The sequence below is a fragment of the Ictalurus punctatus genome, chromosome 12 (assembly GCF_001660625.3).
Source record: "Ictalurus punctatus breed USDA103 chromosome 12, Coco_2.0, whole genome shotgun sequence".
In the NCBI taxonomy this organism is placed as follows: domain Eukaryota; kingdom Metazoa; phylum Chordata; class Actinopteri; order Siluriformes; family Ictaluridae; genus Ictalurus; species Ictalurus punctatus.
Genome location: NC_030427.2, coordinates 16,613,711 through 16,633,567, shown reverse-complemented (window position 1 = coordinate 16,633,567; position 19,857 = coordinate 16,613,711). Strand labels below are relative to the sequence as shown.

Here is a 19,857-nt window from a genome sequence, read left to right as displayed (position 1 = left end):
TTTGAAATAAAAAATAAACTATAGGCTAATGCAGCCAAGGCCACATTACGAGAAACAGAAATGATTCATTAATAGCTTAGATGGGTCTTCAGGCGATGCAGTCTGTTAGTTCACCTCACCTCCCGATCCGAGTAATTCTTTCTTTTGTCACGTCACATTTGTCACATCTATTTCCCTGGAAACAGAAATGATTAGTGCACGTCTCAAATCTTCGGATTCGAGTCGTTTGCTCATAACATCACAGCCCCACTGCATTCAGCCTATGGGGCTGTGACGTGATGAACGAACGACTCGAACCTGAAGACTCGCGAGGTGAACTAATCATTTCTGTTTCCTTTACAGAACCGATGGGGATGTTGCAGCGCATGCACAGTCAACACATAATGAACGAATCACTGTCTGAGGCAACTCGTTGTTCCAGAGTCATATTAAAGATTTGTTCAAAATGAACGAATCGTTCATGAACGACACATCACTAGACCCTTGTTTGCAATTGCTTCCATCTAAACCCTCATTACGTGACACACACACACACACACACACACACACACACACAAAACGTACATTTATTGAAAATAACAAACTCATGTCTGTGTTTAAGAGAAAGGCTGGGAGAGAGAGAAAGAGCACACACACTGGTCAATTCACAGTAAATGTGTATTATTCTGTGTAATATTAGTGTAATGAGCAGTGTGTGTAATTCAGGATTAGAGGTTAGAGAGCTGTATTTTGAGGAATAATGATGAGCAGTATGGGGGGGTGTAAAAGGGCATTCCTGTGGGGTAATTGTGGTCTTTGTGGTCATGGCAGCCACACAGCAGCAATACCTAAACTCCAGCGCAGTTCGGGGTAAACAAACCCACCGCTGAGTTATCTCCAGGCCTGGAACTTTCACTGCTGTTATTTTTGGATTGTATAATTCCCCCCACCCCACCAAAAAACAGTAATTGCGAGGGTGCTGGCTGATGCTCAGTTTCACTTCTCCCATAATTCATCTGTGCTGAGTAATCTTGTGCAATAAAAAAAAAAAAGTTGTGGTATTTGAGGAGTTTGGAAGGCAGCACCAAAGTTCAGGGGCAGATCAGTTCACACATAAGACTAAGCCTGGTATCTGTATCGCTGTGGGGTTGAGCTCTGTTACACCACACACACACACACACACACACACACACACACACACACACACACGCAAGGCCGTTAACTCCTCTGACCTGTCCCGCTTTTAAATCACAGAAAACCAACACATGAGCCAATCTCAACACAGCGACTGACTCTGACATTGTTTGCATTTTTTTCTTCGTCATTTAGGAATGCAATTGCGCACATATCATCACTAACCTTCCATCTATCTATCCATCCATCTTTTCTCCATACCACTTATCCTACACAGGGCCGCAGAGAGCCTCTCCCAGGGAACAAGGCAGGGGACACCCTGGACAGGGTTCCAACACATCAAAGGGCACAATCACACACACACACACACACACACACACACACACACACACACACACACACACACACACACACTCTCTCTAACACAAACGTGCTAACCACTAAACCTATATAGCTATATAATAAATTTGTTTTAGTACCGGTACGGGTGCTCACCTGTCCTCTTACCCGTATAGAGATTAGTTGGTTCTGTAACGGAGGGAATGGACGTGCTGATCCACTTCACATGTTCTCAGACTGATTAACAGGTCATGGTGGTGGATATTTGTAACTTTGTGAGGTCGTAGAAGTGCAAAAATACTAGGATTGTCTAAATAACTGAGTGTTAATTCGATCTTTTATGACCTCCTCATGCTGAGTTTTATGTTCAAGATGTTTAATCACGTGTAATTGTAGGAAGACGCCGTAGTTCCTCCTTGTGATATTTTCACAGTGTTGCTTTGCTTTCATCACTAATTCTGAAATAGGTCCAGATCGCTGTCGATCTGATCACAGTACACTGAAATCAGATGTTGTGTCAGAGCATTTTACATGAGTAAATGAGCCCCATGATGAGCTGATACCTGATTCCAGGATCTGCACTGATGCATACCTATAAACACCTGTTGTCAGGTTACGCAATACAGAGCAACCGCTGCCTCTCTTTATAGAGGTATTTATTCAATGTGGACGATGACATGGCCCATGTACCAGGATAGAGGCGACTTTCACTGACTTTACCTTCATATTCAGGAGGATGTCTACACATGTGGTGCATGAAGGGAATATTCAGTTTTACATGTGATCAGATGGAACCTATAGCAGTGCCGATTTAGCTGCTTGAACACAAATCTAAGGAAAGTGTCTGCGCCAACATTTTTTTGCTGTCTCTCTCTCTCTCACACACACACACACACACACACACACACACGCTAGAATAAAAGCTGCTTTTGCTATAGTGTCAGCTCTCGTTTCATCTCCAGTCTTTGTAGAAGTTAGCACTTTGTACACTTACACTAATCGTGACTGCTAAATGCTTAGCCTGCAAAATTACCACAACGTACCACAGGTCTTGAGCACCAGGTCTTTTTCCTGATGTGTGTGTGATAGTTTTTAACTAGTTTTTATACACCTTTACTGCTCACTTCACATGGATTAAGATGAATCGCTGAACAAGTCATTAAAGGGTTAATGCTGTAGATAAATGTTAAAATTCTCTGTGTGTGTGTGTGTGTGTGTGTGTGTGTGTGTGTGTGTGTGTGTGTGTAAGCTTGAATTTTTATTTGTATTTTAAGATCTAAGCAGTTGTGATGTTTTGTGGGAGAAATTTGTGTCACAGGGAATGTGGGAAGGCTGCGTAAACAAAGACCAATTAAGATGTCTGAGGTGGAAAAAATGTTCAAGTGAGTTTCAGATTTATGGCTGTGGACACTTCCTGTCTGCTCTGGGCACTTCCTGTCTGCTCCTTATTCACACTCACGGACTCAGTGGGCAAACGAGGAGAAATGTTCATCACTGTTTGATGAAGAGATGCCGAGAGATGCTTCATGGCCCACTGAGAGAGAGAGAGAGAGAGAGAGAGAGAGAGAGACAGACTGGGAGAGACAATCAAGTAGAGAAAGACAGACAGAGAAAGAGAGACAGAAGGAGAGAGAGAGAGAGAGAGAGCAGTCAGACAGAAACAGGTCACACAGACAGACAGACATGTAGAGAAAGTCAGAGAAAGACAGACTTAGACAGGGAGAGAAAGAAAGAGAGACAGAGAGAATGTTAGAGACAGACTGGGAGAGACAGACAGGAGAAGAGAAGGAGCAGGAGAGAAAGAGAGAGAGAAAGAGACAGACAGACAAGTAGAGAAAGACAGAGATATATAGACTTTGACAGGGAGAGAAAGAAAGAGAAACAGAGAGTGAGTTAGAGACAGACTGGGAGAGACAGACAGGTACAGAACGAGAAGGAGAGAAAGCGACAGACAGACAGATAGACAAGTAGAGAAAGACAGAGAAAGATAGATTAATAAGTTAGGAGATGTGTGATATTTATTGTATACTTTTGCACACTGATTGGATTATTAGTTATATTTGTGTATTAAAATGAACGAAGTTGTTACCATGGTTACACTTAGCTAACATGACACAATATAGAGAACTTGAATAACTGTATTTTTTTTCAGCGACAATATCAGAAAGATTGAGTTTTTTATTGGAATGTAATATTGACCGGATGGGTCTGGTCTCTGTGTGCAGAACTCGGTGAGATTAAGATTTTAAAATGAATATAATTCCATCCAAACTCACTTCAGTCTACATATTTACAGCTGCATTTTCCGCCAGCTTGTGCACACTCAGCATCAAGATGAATAAAGCAATAAGATAAGAAGACGTGCCTCAGCCTGATATCCACACACATCCTTTTCCCCTCTCTCATTTCCCTCAAGTCAATTTTACGCTCTGTAAATTTAACAGGAAAGTCAGACGCGGTGTGAAAGCTCGTTAAAGTCCATCGAGGACAGTAAACTCCCTCTGGTCCTCACTGACACTCTAACGACTGCCAGGACCTCACACCATTGTTCATCACGACAGAGAGAAACCACTACGCCATCTACGCTAACCGTGTTAACCCGTGCTGTTTAAGTAATACCCAGTGTGTCAGTGTAATGGTTTGGGACGGAGCCCCAGCCAGAGACTTGTGGTCGTGACTCTGGGAAAGCTTTGTTGTGGCTGCTAATTGCTTTGCTGGCTAGTTAACACCACATGCTATTTCGACCTGCCGTGTAGCGTGCGAGCGTGCGGTTTTGGGATGTAGCCCACAATTGCGTGTGATCGGCTGGCGCTCTTTTGATGACATCATGGCATGGCTCCCGGTCAGAATATTCCTCCGAACAGTAGCTGATTTAAACACACGCAGCCATTCACGTTTCACTTCCATCATGTTTTTGGAAGCGTACTTGCAGCGACATTAGCAGCAGCAGCAGGAACGAGCGAGCGAGCGAGTTTTCCTCCTATCGTAACCGTGCCGTGCCAGTTTGGATTTCCCGTGACCAGACGTGCTGCCCCGGCAGTCATTTCCCGAAAGACATTTACACGAAACGCCAGGCGTATTTGAGTTTTAGGGGCTGCGTTCGTTTCTGCAAATACCACAGCAGGTGACGGCTAAGTCTTAAATTTGAGCCAGAGAAGAAACGCTGCCTAAGAAAACAAACGAGATCCTCACACACACACACACACACACACACGGCATCCAACACTCGAAAAAAAAGCCGCAAATCATACTGAAGTCCGGAGCGAGTGGAAACTGAGTCACCTTTTACCATCAGGCTTTACTGTGGATTTTACTGTCACACCCTTTAACCTTCCTGCTCAAGTGCTCACTACATAGCAATGCTCACATCTTTTTCTTAAAGCACCCTCGAACACTCGCTCTTCATCGCTCTTCCTCGCTCTGTCTCTCTCTCTCTCTCTCTCTCTCTCTCTCTCTCTCTTCTCCTTGGTAATAATCACACTGACACTAGCTCAGCATAGGTGTCTAAACTTCTATAGTCAGTCCGTATAGGAAGTGAATTATACCGAATGCGCGTTGTGATGACATCACGTGACACGCCTTGGCCCAAATCTGTGGCCATTGTGAAAAATGTAAGGTCCTCCAAATGTTGCGGCGTTTCCTTGATTTTGTGTTCATTTCTGCGATTGCAAAATCGTGAAATCCTGGAGGGACTGAACAGGAAGTGCTCGCTCAGAGTTTAAGGCTTTGGGTTTCTGTGATACCCAGCTTCCATGCCTGGGTCCTTGAGCAAGACCTTCAGTCCTCAACTGCTCAGTTTTCTCCTGTTTCAAAGCAAATGCCTTTCTGCTTAACATTTTTCGTACGGGTTGGTTTCTGGGTGCATTGCTTTTCATGTTAAACACACTGGAGATGCAGATTAAGATCTAACGGCGTCTTTAGCAGACAATATAAACAGTAAAGCAGTGAAAGACCTGGCAGGCGAGGACTCACCCTAAACTCATCAGCTGCGGCGTATATACTCGTCACGCTGTCAGACGGATAACTCAGCAGCGCCTCGTACAGCTCCACTGACTAATTTGATGAGATAATATGTATATATAAGGTTTAGGCATGTAAGCTGTAAAGACAAAGCAGCTTCGTTTGGCTGAGATGTCTCCAGCGTTTGCGGGTTCCTTCATTCCAGACGTGCCGCAGCTGATCTGTACAGCGGCCCGTTTTTAAAGGCGGCTGTGATGTGGCAACGGAGCCGAGCTGAAAGACGGCCGAGGTGTTTTCAGCTGGAATCAAGCTTTTGATCGGGTTTAGCTGTCTGTCATTACTTTAAACGTGTTCACGCGAGCCAAACCGCCATTAAAGAGAAACACAGAGAGACGTGAGCGCTTACACACATTCCCCACGTTCCATGTTCGTAGGTCATATGCTACAAATCATATAGCAAATTTAAAGCGACGCGCTGCACCTGGAAGTAATGTTTTCTGCGTGATATCGTCATGTTAGCAGAGGAGGATCACACTAGGTATACAGAAGAATTGGGAAGGAGAACTTCACCTTCAGAGTCACTGCTGGGCAGGAACCAGGACTGAGGCAGAGCAGCACGGAGAACACGTACGCAGGATGCCACGCTGGAGCTGTCTTCATCTTTAATACTCACAAATCTATGGGAAAAAACAATGTTGCACTCATTTAGCACTGAAACACGCTTGCTTGGGTTAAAGCTCATGCAGCTTGATATTTATGATTTTAGAATTATGCTTTATGTTTGGGGCGGATGTGGTTCAGGTGGTAGAGCGGGTTGTCTACTAATTGTAGGGTTGACGGTTCGATTCCCGGCCCACGTGACTCCACATGTCCTTGGGCAAGACAGTGAACCCCAAGTTGCTCCCGATGACAAGTTAGCGTCTTGCATGGCAGCTCTGCTACCATTAGTTTGTGTGTGTGTGTGTGAATGGGTGAATGAGACGCAGTGTAAAGCGCTTTGTAGAACCGCTAAGGTTAAAAATGCGCTATATAAGTGCAGACCATTTACCCTGTTCAGACTAATGCCATCTTAGATCCATGAGGTAAAACTAAACCTGTGTCAGGTTCATGATTAACTAAACTAAAGTTTAAGCCTTTAAAATGTTTTACTCTCTGGATAATGATCATATATATTCAGTCGCTCCAGGAGCTTACAATTTTTCAGAATTACTGCAGATTGTGTCATGTGACGTCATCACAACGCACATTCAGCTAAAGGGCTCTTCGATTCACGTGCGTCAAGCATGAGTGCAGCTAAAAGGTCTCGTTTACCAACAAACATCACTGCGAAAGAGCCTGCACAACTAAATTTGTAGAGTTTTTGTGCCTTTCCATATGGAAAACTATTTGAATTGTTGAATTCGCAATTGCAGGAAATTGCGGTTTTGTCAATTCAAATAGTTTTCCATATGGAAAGGCACAAAAACTCTACAAATTTGGAAAAAAGCCACAATAATCACAAGAAGACTGTATGGAATATTGAATATTATAACAGCCCACGATGTGATTGTGATTTTATTGCATTTTCTTCTTTGTTCGAAATGGTTCTGATTTCATTTGCTAACTCCAGATCAGGGGTGTCCAATCTTATCTGGAAAAGGTCAGTGTGGGTGCAGGTTTTCATTCCAACCAAGCAGAAGCCACACCTGAGTCTATTGAAAGCCAAGATCTACTGATTAAACAGGTGGAATCAGGTGTGGCTGCTGCTTGGTTGGAATGAAAAGCTGCACCCACACCGGCCCTTTCTGGATAAGATTGCCCACCCCTGCTCCAGGTAGAGTTTTAAGTTTGTATAAAAACAAGCAGCATTCATAACCCATAAAACGAAGATGATTGAACTAAAGGCTGGTGTAATCATGCTCCCTCTTGTCATGTTTTATCCCCTTTTTAAAGCGTATTTAAGCAGCTGTGACATCACGGCTAACACCACACACTCCGTCACTCTTACACTCTTACAAGTCTTATCAGTTAACTCGGAACATGAAGCCCAGAGAACTGAAGGCCCCCCTCACACACAGCACATTCTTTTCCCCCCAGTATGGGGCACAATGTGGGGGTGGGGATTGGAGTAAAGGCTGTAAAATGTGCTGTGATGAGCTAATAGTGTATACGAAGGGTAAGATTCATCTGTAAGTGTGATTTATGCGGCGTTCCTGACACAGAGCTGCGAATCGGAAAAGCCGCTCTCTGAAACCAGAGCGTCCGAGCCATAGCCAACCTGCGCTGTGATTGGATTCAATGGATTCTCCTGCTGCTCCGAAAGACTGTAAAAGCTCAGAAGTTGTTTCAAAAGCAGTTGTGACAGAGCACAGACCGAGTGTAGCAGAGGCGTGGATTGGGAGGAGCGAGTGCTGACCCCTCTGTAATGAGAGGGCAGTTCAGTCATTAAAGAGGCGCTAATGTGGGAAATTGGAGGCCATTAACTAAAGGAAAAGCCAGATTAGTCCCCTGAGATTTCCTCCTTTATCTCCCTGCTCTCTCAGCATGGGAGGAAGATGGAGAGATAAAGGGAAAGACACACACAAAGATCGAGAGCGAGAGAGAGAGAGAGTTTAAAGAGATGTGAGGGTGTTTAAGGGTTACAAAGAGCCGTGCTGAAAGCTGCAAGCAGACGTACAAATGTTTTAGACACAGATAACGCACACTCAGATCAGGAAAAGACACCGTTGTGAAGATGATGAAGACCTTCATCATCACTCTTTACTCAGTCTCATGTGCGATCATAAGATTTCAGCATCATTTAGTCACCGTGACGACAACTCGATCAAATTATTCACATGAAAACAACTGCTGAACATTTTTAAAGTAATATCACAACCATGAGAACTCCAATTAATCATCCTGAATACAGAGTACTCAGACCTGGCTGCGTGTCCTGCATGTGTGTGCGTGTGTGTGTGGGTGTATAGGTGCTGAGGGAAATTTTCTCTATCTGAGACGAATTTCCTGTTTTATCTTCACTCTGTTAAGAGAAAGAGAGAGAGACTTTTTTGACTTTTTAAGACGCCTTTAATGTATCAGCATAGTAGATTTACATATTTACTTTTTTTAAAAAATAGAAATAACCCCATTAGACCCCCCACCCCCACCCTCTACCCAGGAACCCCAAACCCCTTCAGTCTTACTATAAATCCTTTTAGTCATATAATGTGTGAAAGTCCACAGTCCTGTTTATATTAAAGCCTTTCTTGCGGCTGATGTCCATTTCCTCAGTCTGAAGCGTCTTCATTTTTTATTGCGTGTTTATGCCCGATGTCCCTTTACCCAACGCATTTCAGACGTTCGGTGGTGGCAAAAATGGTGTAGCTGTTGTCACCGTCTTTGTATTTGAAGTTCACGTCCAGTGTTTGGTCGTGGTTGTTTATAAACATGTAAACATGTCTGCGGAAAGACAGGACGTGTTTCACTGCAGAGTTCTTACAGCCGAGCGGAATAGCCATCATGGGGCTGGTGAACTTTCCGAAGTGGGCCAGCTCCTTCATGATCAGCTCGTTTTTTATGAATGTGGGCACGTCAGAAACAACAACCCACTTCGCAGGGGCAGATATAGAGGGGTGACATGTATCATAACACCTTTCAGCCATATTCCTCTTTCAAACAGAGTATCGACACATTTTTCCTTTTTTAGGAAAACCACCACCGCTTTATTCATTCAGGAAGCAGAGTAGATGTTCTCACACCCGACCTGCTCTCCCGCTGCAGCAGAACCTCCTCCACCTGTTCTCCATTCTCTGGCACACACCTGATGCAATGGCAGAGAGAAGGCGTCTCCCTGCCTGCGTCAGTGGCCATGGCATCCCCGCTCACTCTCACCTACTCACAACATATACCAGCCACCAATACTAACATAACTTAAACATTCAAGAATTTAAATGAAAGAAAAGCAAAAAAAAAAAAAAAAAAAACTCGCAGAAAACTTTGGCAAGACTCCAAACTGCTCTCACGCGCTCCACACACCATGTTCACTCTTCCACTACGCATACGCAGAGAGAGAGAGAGAGAGAGAGAGAGAGAGAGAGAGAGAGAGAGGGTTTAAGGAGACATGAAGGTGTGTGAATGTTCCACAGATCAGTGTTGAGAGCTGAAGTGGTTGTTTGATGTCAGGATAAAGCCGACACACTCGGCCGTGCGTGTTAACAGTCTGTGATGAGATGGGTATCACTGGGTTATAGTCTTCACTCTGTATCTTCTGAAAAAGTGTAAATCAGTCACACATCTGTCAACAATGTCCTTTCATCATCTAACCATCATCTTGTTCCAGCTCGGAGGAGATATTGATATTAATCAGATATTTTATCTGTATAATTCGATTACTCATGATCTCCATAGAAAAACTATGTGATGGAGATTTAAAAGACGACCTTCTTTTTGAGATAAATGGAAAAAAAGGAATGGTTTGGGGTGGGGTGGGGGTGCAGGGGTGCAGGTCTGCAGGTCTGCTGGGCGAAGGTCTCCGCTGTTTTGCATTCCAGAGAGCAACAGCGAGTAGCCGAGAGGAAGCCCGGAGTGAGTCCACAGACAAAATAATCCATCACAAAAATGACGTCTTAGCAAATAAAATGACCTCCAATATGCACACGTGCAACTAAGATAGTACTTTAAAAAAATGGGATTATAAATCCTATCCCTACGTATCTTATTACCTTATTATAATTATTATAATTATTATTGTATCTTTTTAGATTACTTGTTTCAAGCTTGAAATCGTCTCATGGCAGATCATTTAACTCATTTCGAGAAAGAAGATGAATCATCTGGCACGTGGACTAGTTTTAAGCTAGACTTAAATCTAACTCAAACCCTAAACCTTTAACTCTTAGTTTTCTGGCGACCAGCCGAATGTGTGACAACTGTGTGTGTGTGTGTATGTATGTGTGTGTGTGCGTGTGCGTGTAGACTTATTCGGAGAGACGTCTCTGTTTGACAGAGCTTACATTTGTCTCCAATTAGGCATGGGACAGTTCATACAGGTCCGTACAGGTGTTAGTGCAGACGGAATCGAGCCCCAGAGCATGCTGGGAGCAGGAGAGGCCCATGGCGAGGCAGCGACTCAAATGTGTCTCGTGTTAAGTGTGTATCAGCGTTTCAGCGAAGCCGATCGTGTTTCTCCTCCACATCCACATCTCTCCGTCTGATCAAAGGCGCGGTTTTATTTTGATTCCTTCCTTACGCTCTCGCTTTCATATTTTTATTTCTTTGTCTCAGTCCAGAGGGAGGAAAAAAAGGGGGCAGAAATCCCTTTCTTTAAACATCTGTTTTAGTTCTGACTCGAGTGAGTGAACGCACACGACTCGCCCAGGCAGAACCGACGCATTTACACGTGACGTCAGAGGGGGTTTTCTCTGGTTCTGTTTTTTAATAATAATAATAATAAAAAAAGCTAAACAGTTTAGGTGTGTGTGTGTGTGTGTGTGTGTGTGTGTGTGTGTGCGGACGATTTTCAGCCAGCGTTTACAGTCTATACAAACTCTAATGATCACAGTCTTCTAGTCCACATCAGAAAGCTCTCGTTAATAAATGATTCCTAAAGCAGTTCATAACTGACATTCATGAAGTGGGACGTGAAATTAAAATAGAATAAAATGACATAACAGAAGAAAAATACACGTTCTGTTGTCCAGATAATTCTGCACAAATGTAAAAATAATGATAATTTTTTTTACTAGAAATAACCTAGCACAGAATTATAATTGAATAATCTCTACGTGCTGAAGTCTCAGTGTTTAAGTCTAAGGTTAAAACGTATTTGTTTACTCAAGCCTACCCTGACTAGATTCTGTTCTACTACTTCACAGTCATAATTATCTTTTTTCTCCCTCTCTCCTTTCGCCGAGCCCCACACGAATTTATGGAGATACTAGAGATCCAGATCCTTTCTGCCTCTGGATGGAGCTCAAATCTTCTTTAATTCCAGACTGCTGGGACTACGGCTGCTCCTAACGCCATACAGACTTCATATGAATCCGTAATGAACTTTTTCACACTATCTGTTATTACCCAGATGAGGACGGGTTCCCTTCTGAGTCGGGTTCCTCTCAAGGTTTCTTCCTCTTAAAACATCTTAGGGAGTTTTTCCTTGCCACCATCGCCACTCAGTGGCTTGCTCAGTTGGAATAAATTCACACCTTTAATATCTGTATACCATGTTGATATTTCTGTAAAGCTGCTTTGAGACAATGTCTATTGTAAAAAGCGCTATACAAATAAAATTGAATTGAATTGAATTGAATTGAAGTAGTGGAGGACTCGGTGATTCCACCCGCCCGAGCCAGTCGTGATTTTTTAAGTGTATTAATTATCCAGGTCATGTTTACTCAAAGCGTTGATTTGTAATGAGTTAAAAGAATTGTTGGTATTATAGCCAGCTGATGGTGTGTTCTGATTGGTTCAGTACCATTTTCACTTAATCTGCTGTCAGTAAAATAGCAGAGACGAGTAACGCTAGGGTCCGAGATCTACTATTTCTTACAGCTGAAGGTAGGGAAGGTTCAAATTTTTTTGGCATGTGTGTTCCTCTAGTCATGTGCTTTGGTTCTGGTCTGGATTTAGAGAACACACGACTGGCACATGGAGAACCAAAGTATTTCTGCTCTGTGTGTGTGTGTGTGTGTGTGTGTGTGTGTGTGTGTGTGTGTGTTTCGCCAAAGCAGTTTTTCTTTGGCAGAGTCCGTTACAATAAACCCGACACAGTTTGACGGCACAGAACAACACAGAAACAATTACAGCCCCAAAAACACAAACAGTGGAAACAGGAAGCAGCTCCAGCCCAGGTTCTGAAATCTGAACCCGCCACACATTTAAGACATGAAGGACAAGAGCGAACACACGTCAGCCCACGGATGTCAGCTCTCTGTCAGAGTCGGCCGTTATTCCAGCGATGTTGATGTGGATGTTTTTTTTTTTTTTTTGTGAAAAACAGCAGTTTAGCTGCAGGGATTATTTATTTGTGAAAGGAAACAGCATTCCACTGTGTGAATCACACACTCCACATCCGTGTGCTCCAACACACTCCACATGTACACCAAGGGAAGTGGTAGAGTTGTGTTTGCACCCACACACACACACACACACACACACACACACACACACACACACACACACACAGTCAGCTTTCTGCTCACAGACATGATTTAATATCAGCAAGTAAGTGAGAACAGGAACTGACCTTTTGTTTCACTAAAATCACGTGTCGTTCTTTTAATAAAAGTCTCTGCGGTGTAAGAGGAATAAAACACTCAGGGATGTGCTGTAATGGGAAAATAATCAACTTCAGGGTGGTAAGAGTAACATGATTATTCTTCTGTAGCAACACAACGCTTTGCTTCACAGGTTTCTCTCTGTGCTGTTTGTACACAATACATAAAACCACACATGTATCTGTAACTGTACACAGATCTGTGTGATACTATCCTTCAAAACACACATACGTACACACACACACACACACTCACACACACACATACACACACACACACACACACACACACACTCACACACACACACTCACACACACACACACACACACACATACACACACACACACTCACACACACACACACACACACACACACACACACTCACACACACTCGCACTCTCTCACACACACACACACACACTGTATATATATAAATATTTAAGATACAATTTGATTAGTATCCTCCAATCAACATGTGACCAACTTTGCTCAGAATCCGTGTTCGGCCCCGTGTTAATTCATGATCACAGTGCCAGCCTGGTACATTATCTACACATCACTGGTTTGTTTTTTCCCCCCAGTAATAATTGATTTATAATCCGCTATAATTGACCATTATACTTTAAACTTTATACTGCCTTCTAAGGCTCCGCCCACATGTTTACAGATGTTTTTGAAAGCGTAGTTTAATGTTTATCGATGTTTGTGTCACCGAAAACGAAACTTTCTGAAAACACTATGCAGTTTGGAGAAATATTAAAGCTCTGTTTTCACTGTCGTGTCACGGACAGGAAAAAAACAACAAAACTCTGACGTGACAGTGTGACCCTGTGGTTTTATAGTTTTTACCCTCTGTTTTCAAAACAAATTCCTCCTGACATAAACAGCGTTTCTGAAAATATCTCCGTCCACATGGAGATAAATTCACAACCGATTTGACGATGCTCACAAATCAAATGCCTCGACAATATCACTGAGAGCTGTGTCTTGAGTTTTAGTGGTGTGTGTGTGTGTGTGTGTGTGTGTGTGTGTGTGTGTGCGTGCGTGTGTGTGTGGTGATGTTGAGATGACTCCTGCTTAATGTTCCAATGGAATACAATCGTTTTCTAGATTCAGGAGCAGAGCAGTACACAAGAGATTCCGGCTCCTCCACACACACACACACACACACACACACACACACACACACACACACACGCATGGTGCATCTCTCAGCAGAACCATGTGAGAGCTGACGGTAGGATTAAACTCTATTACAGGGACAAAGCGCCAAGACTCAGCCCAGCCCTTCATTCGCCTGTCTCCATGGCAACTAATCAGGAAAAAAGATCAAAGCATTTTCTTCGCCTTATTATTATTATTATTATTATTATTATTATTTTATACAATCCATCAGACACAGCAAACATTTACACAACACGAGAGTACGGCTAATTACACATTCTCCAGCAACCAAGACCAATTAGTAATCTCCCTGCGGTGTCTCCTTACACACACACACACACACACACACACACACACACATACACACACACATTTCTCTCACGCTCGTGTGTGGTGAGCGAAGCAGGAGTTAAAGACACAACTCATCTGGTTCAGACTTTAAACCAGACGACTCATCACACACGCACACGCACACACGCACACGCACACACACACACACACACACACACACGCACACACACTCGTTTCTTCCTGCTCTATCTCTGTTAAATATCTCTGAGCATGTTTAGGTATGTAGGCTTCTCAGCCTGAGTGATGTGAGTGTTTGAGCACACACACGTCTCCTGCACTCACTGCGGTTTAGAAGTACCCTTATAGTACGCACTTCACACAATATGTGTGTGTGTGTGTGCTTACAGTGTCTAAGGTTAGCGTGTCAAGTCCAGATGTAACAGAACACACAACCTTTGTGTTTCCCTCCATTGAAAGTCAAACACCCTGAATCCTGCAAGCCCACCACAGGACAGGTGTGTGTGCGTGTGTGTGTGTGTGTGTGCGTGTGTACATGTGTGCGTGTGTGTGTGTGTGTGTTTGTGTGTGAGGATTCCGGGTGTTGCTATGGGTGAACAGAAACATCTTCGGCATTACAAACTTTTCCTGGTGGCTTAAGATGCCGATGTTGGCTCCATGTGAAGGGAAGCTGGGAGGTCGCTGCAGTTGTTAATGCAACACAACATTCTCCCCGTGTGTGTGTGTGTGTGTGTGTGTGTGTGTGTGTGATTACGAGTCTAGTCTGTAAGCTTGGGATGATTTGCTGATGGATTCCAGTTATCACAACAGCGATGAAGTCAGACGATTTAAGTGTCTGTGTGAAATCGTGGCGTCTGCAACTTGGACGGAAATAAATCCTGTTGTATCTAAGTTCATCTGTGTTTCCTTAATAACCTGCTGTCTGACTTCTTTCTGACATCTTTGTCTGGCGGATCTTATCTTCCCATGTCCGTGCTGCTGAACAGATGAAACAGATGAAAAGGCTGTGAAAGCCTTCACTCTGGATACATGAAGAGATTTAAATGAAGAAAATGAACCAGCGTGTTGTTCACGGGTCTAACTTTCGCAGATTTGATTATCCACAAGTTTGCCATCAGTAATTAAATGGTAGAGATGCGCTGATACTAAATTTCTCAGCTGATACCGATAACCGATTATTCAGAGTGATATCTGCCGATAGCGATAACCGATACTGATAGTTCTGCCTTTTATACCTTCTTTTAAATTAATAATAATTAATTCCACAATTCTGAAAGAAACACAAATAAAAAAATGTATTCTCTCCATTTCAACAAGTTGTTTCACAGTAACTGGTCTCATAAACAGAAAATACATTACTCTAATTAACATTAACACATGAACTAAATCCTGAAGATTAAAGTAAGATTTCTTAATTAATAAATGTTATTAATTCATAGTAACATTGACCGAATTCTATAAAACTTCCTGTTAGGCTTCACGTTCACTCACCACAAACAAAAGCATTTCTACTTCATCATTAACATCAAACGAGTAATATATAATATCAACCTTTTTTATATATTAACATTAACTGGATATGAAATATACTACTCTACAAATATATTTTTTTTGTCCGCGCAATATATACTACGTTTTTTTCAACTCGTCTTCAATTAAATCTTTCAACCGTGTACTGACGCTTTAATTCAGCTCGTGCAAAAATTTGACTCGACACCGAATCTCCCGCTTCACTGCTGCTCACTTCTGGTGTAAAATTTTAACAGTGCAGAGATTACAAACCGCAGTTTTGTCGTCATTCCACACAAGAGACATCATCTTTACACACAGCACCAAATCGATGTGTTTTCCCGCCCTCTTTTGATTGACAGGATATAATCGACCCTGATCATCGAATCTTTTTAAACTATCGGCCGATAGCCCATAGTGGGGAAAATAGCCTTTAATAATACAACCGATAATTGGTATCAGCTGATACATCGGTGCATCTCTATTAAATGGGAAAGTTTAGTGAGTCATAAATGCATAAAAGATATGTATTATTAATCTATTTATCATTTACTACTATAAAATTGTCACCTAAAGAGCTACGGACTACACAGTGTGTTTGGGGAGGTCACGCTCTCGGCCGCACTCACCTGTGAGTTTTGTCTCTCAGTGTGCGGTGTATCTCGCGTTTCTCTCAACTTTTTGCGGTCTTTAAACTGCAGTAAAATATCGACTGTAATCATGAGTCCAAAGCGTAATGCTTCTAGTGCTTCTGAAAGAGTTCCCAAGAGACAAAAGAAAGTGAAGACCTTACAAGCAAATGATTCGAATTATTTAGATATGCTTGGGTACAGCGAAGTCAGCTGCTGCAGTTGCTCACCATTACGCCATCTGTTGTAGTACAGTGTATTGTTTCACTTTTGTGTTAAATATGGGGCCTAGAGATATTCACGATTTTTCCACATTCATGGTGGTCCTGCGCCTACAAACCCCTTCGAACGGGGTGGGCCAACTGTACAATTCAATAATCTCTCCACTGCTGTTCACCACAGTGCACATAAGATAAGATAAGATAAGATAATACTTTATTAATCCCCATATAGTTGGGGATAATTTCCCATATGGAGAAATTAGATGCACATGCACATCATTCTATGTCCATTTTAAAATGAGGGTTAGTTACAGTCAATAATTCATTAGGTTTATTTACAGTCCTGACTTGCACTCCTGACCTTGTTAACGACTGTTTAATATATATATATATATATATATATTTTAAAAACCCTGACTAATGTTAGAAACTAGCAACTGCTTGCTGGTCTTTTTAACGTGTACACCGATGATAGTTAGGGCGCATGACATAATGATGGCATTTTGCACACAATCTCACTATCCTAGTTTACAGAGGAAAATGGAAACGCTAGAATTGTCCTGCTGCTCTGAACATCAGTAATGACGAGCCACTTCTCTTCTTAGTCACGTGTCGAAAACGATCCTCGTCCACACTGGCTTGTCCGGTGTGTTTCAGAAACGTTCTTCATCCACACTACATGACCAAGTACGCATGTCACATGACCATTCATGCACACTGGGCATGCGCATACAAATGCAAACAGGAAGTTGGTTGCTAGTCCAAACCGGCGTTCCATATCATATCATATCATATCATATCATATCATATCATAGCTTGCCTCTTGTGCATGTAGGCAGCTGCAGTATTATAAAATGCAGAAATTAATTGCACAATGGCTGCTAAGAATGACAACAAAGCCAGCAAAGCTTGTGTTTCAGTTTCCGTGTTGTTGTCTATACGATCAAGGTAGCGTAAAAGTCATGTGGTAGGGGTTCGATGAATCAGGGAAGGATACGCAATGATCCAGAAGACCCAATCAGGGGGCGAATGTGGGCGAATCCCCGCCTTCGTTTTTAAAATCTTCGTTTTGGTCTGTTTACAGTAAAACGCGAGCCCAGATTTTCAAACTAAAACGGGGACTTCGGCATTTCCAAAAGCCAGAGTAGTGTAGATGACTGGCATAACTGTAGCAACAGTTATACGTTTTAAAAGGAAAACGCACTAGTGTAAACAGGGCCTTAACGTGTTTGACGTGTACCATCGGAGCCTTGATGTCGTGATGTTTCTGCTGAAGCCTTTTCTGCTCGTTTCTGACGAACCTCTATGTGACAGCTGACCGTTATTTATGGCATGGTGTTTACTTTCTTGGTTTATTGTGAAGTGTTAAGCAGTAAAGTTTCTCCATAAAGCACTTAACACTTTGCACAAGCCGAAGTCACACCTCCGACAGGTTTTGGTTCAGCTGATTAGTCCGGTGGAATCAGGTGTGACTGCTGAAAACCTGCAGCCAAGTCGGCTCCTCTAACGTTCCTGTGTTCAGGCCTAAATCATTTCTCAGAACTTCACCGTGATTTTAAGACTAAAAAGGGAAAATGATCCACAGCTGCTTTTCATTTGAACCAGTAGACACTATTTTCCATTTTTGGTTTGATGAAGTTTTCATTTAGAATCTTTGTACATCGCTTGATTTCAGGTCACACAGATGGTTTTATAGTTGTAGAGTTTGTTATTTATACTCCAGACTCCCCATCACTTCTCATTTACTCACCTCCTGTGTGTGTGTGTGTGAGAGTGTGTGTGTGTGTGTGTGTGTGTGTGTGTGTGTGTGTGTGAGTGTGTGCGTGTGTGAGTGCGTGCGTGTGTGAGTGTGCGTGTGTGTGCACGTGTGTGTGAGTGTGTTTGTGTGTAGAGAGAGTTGAAATGGAATTTGTTCCTCTTGTGTTTCAGTTATACTGGAGTCACCTGTGTGTGTGTGTGTGTGTGTGTGTGTGTGTGTGTGTGCGCGTGCAGCAGGAAAACACGGAAAAACACTCGGACTGCTGGAAAACGTCTGATGTCATTTCCTCACAGCGTGGTTTCAACGCCGCGTCTGTTTAATATCGGAACCGAATCAGAACCGTAGCGACACAAAGAGGAAGAGCAGAAGGCGGGATGTGGCACAAGTCAGAGCTCAGACTTTCTCAGAGACTTTGTAATAAAGAAAACATGAGTCTGATTAGTTAGATTAGAATCTTCATTTGGGAGCGTCTCTTCACCAACACGCACGTCTGCTCAAAACTTGTGTGCGTACTGTATTTAAAGCCACAGAGGGGTTGGGCTTGTTTAATGAGTTTGTTTACACGTGATTATTGACTCAGGGGGGAAAAATATTCCCCACGGTGAGATGTTCCTGTGAGTCACTCCGACAGTCCTGTAGTGTAATTTACAGTCAGTGCCGCGTCAGGGCCGGAAACACCCAGATATTTCTATACACAAGTCACACAACATCACACAGAACTACAGGCATGAAAGACGTCTGACTGCACAGTGACTGACAGGAGCCACAGCCAATCAGGAGAGAGACTGATATAATTCTGTGATGATGGAATGGGTTGATGGAGTTTCATTTCTTGTGGAACAGATATAACAGGTTACTCCGGGGCATGATGGGTGAGAGACAGAAGATTTCTCCATGTGGAGTTTGTATCGTTACCCAGTTGTGAAGTTAGTGAGCTAGACAGCTCATAAGAGCCAGAAGACAGACAGACAGACAGACAGACAGACTTTATTGATCCCCAAGGGGAAACGTGGGGACTGACTATCAGAAGGTGTCAACGAGTTTCCTTGTGTTGTTGGATTCCAGATTTGAGGGAGCGTCATCTCTCTCTTTGTCTGTGGTGTGTGTGTTCAATGCGCTGGGTTTTTCGCTAGTCCGCTAACACCATCTGTAACACTGACAACATAAACCAGCGCTCCTCATTGGACCTTGTTAATAGGAGAAATGCACATCCAGCATATATGTGTATATATGCTAACTTCTCTCTCTCTTCCTGTGTCTGTGTGTGTGTGTGTGTGTGTGTGTGTGTGTGTGTGTGTGTGTGTGTGTGTTATTGCAGCATGTAACTGTAACCTCCACGCCCGGCGCTGCAGGTTTAACATGGAGCTGTATAAGCTGTCGGGGAGGAAGAGTGGAGGCGTCTGTCTCAACTGTCGCCACAACACGGCCGGACGCCACTGTCACTACTGTAAAGAGGGCTACTACAGAGACATGAGCAAACCCATCACTCACAGGAAGGCCTGCAAAGGTACCTGTCTGTCTCTCTGTCTGTCTGTCTCTCTGTCTGTCTAGCAAACCCATCACTCACAGGAAGGCCTGCAAAGGTACCTGTCTGTCTGTCTGTCTGTCTCTCTGTCTGT

The 19,857-nt window shown here is 43.1% G+C and overlaps 1 protein-coding gene across 3 annotated transcripts in view; it reads left to right on the top strand.

Annotated features, from left to right (window-relative positions):
• ntn1a (netrin 1a) overlaps window positions 1-19,857 on the top strand; it is a 70,403-nt gene that overhangs the window by 18,374 nt on the left and 32,172 nt on the right. For all 3 annotated transcript variants that reach the window (XM_017480970.3, XM_047159094.2, XM_017480972.3), the window contains one exon: window positions 19,557-19,745. In XM_017480970.3, coding sequence (XP_017336459.1) covers window positions 19,557-19,745 — 189 coding nt within the window. The remainder of the gene's footprint in view (window positions 1-19,556; window positions 19,746-19,857) is intronic.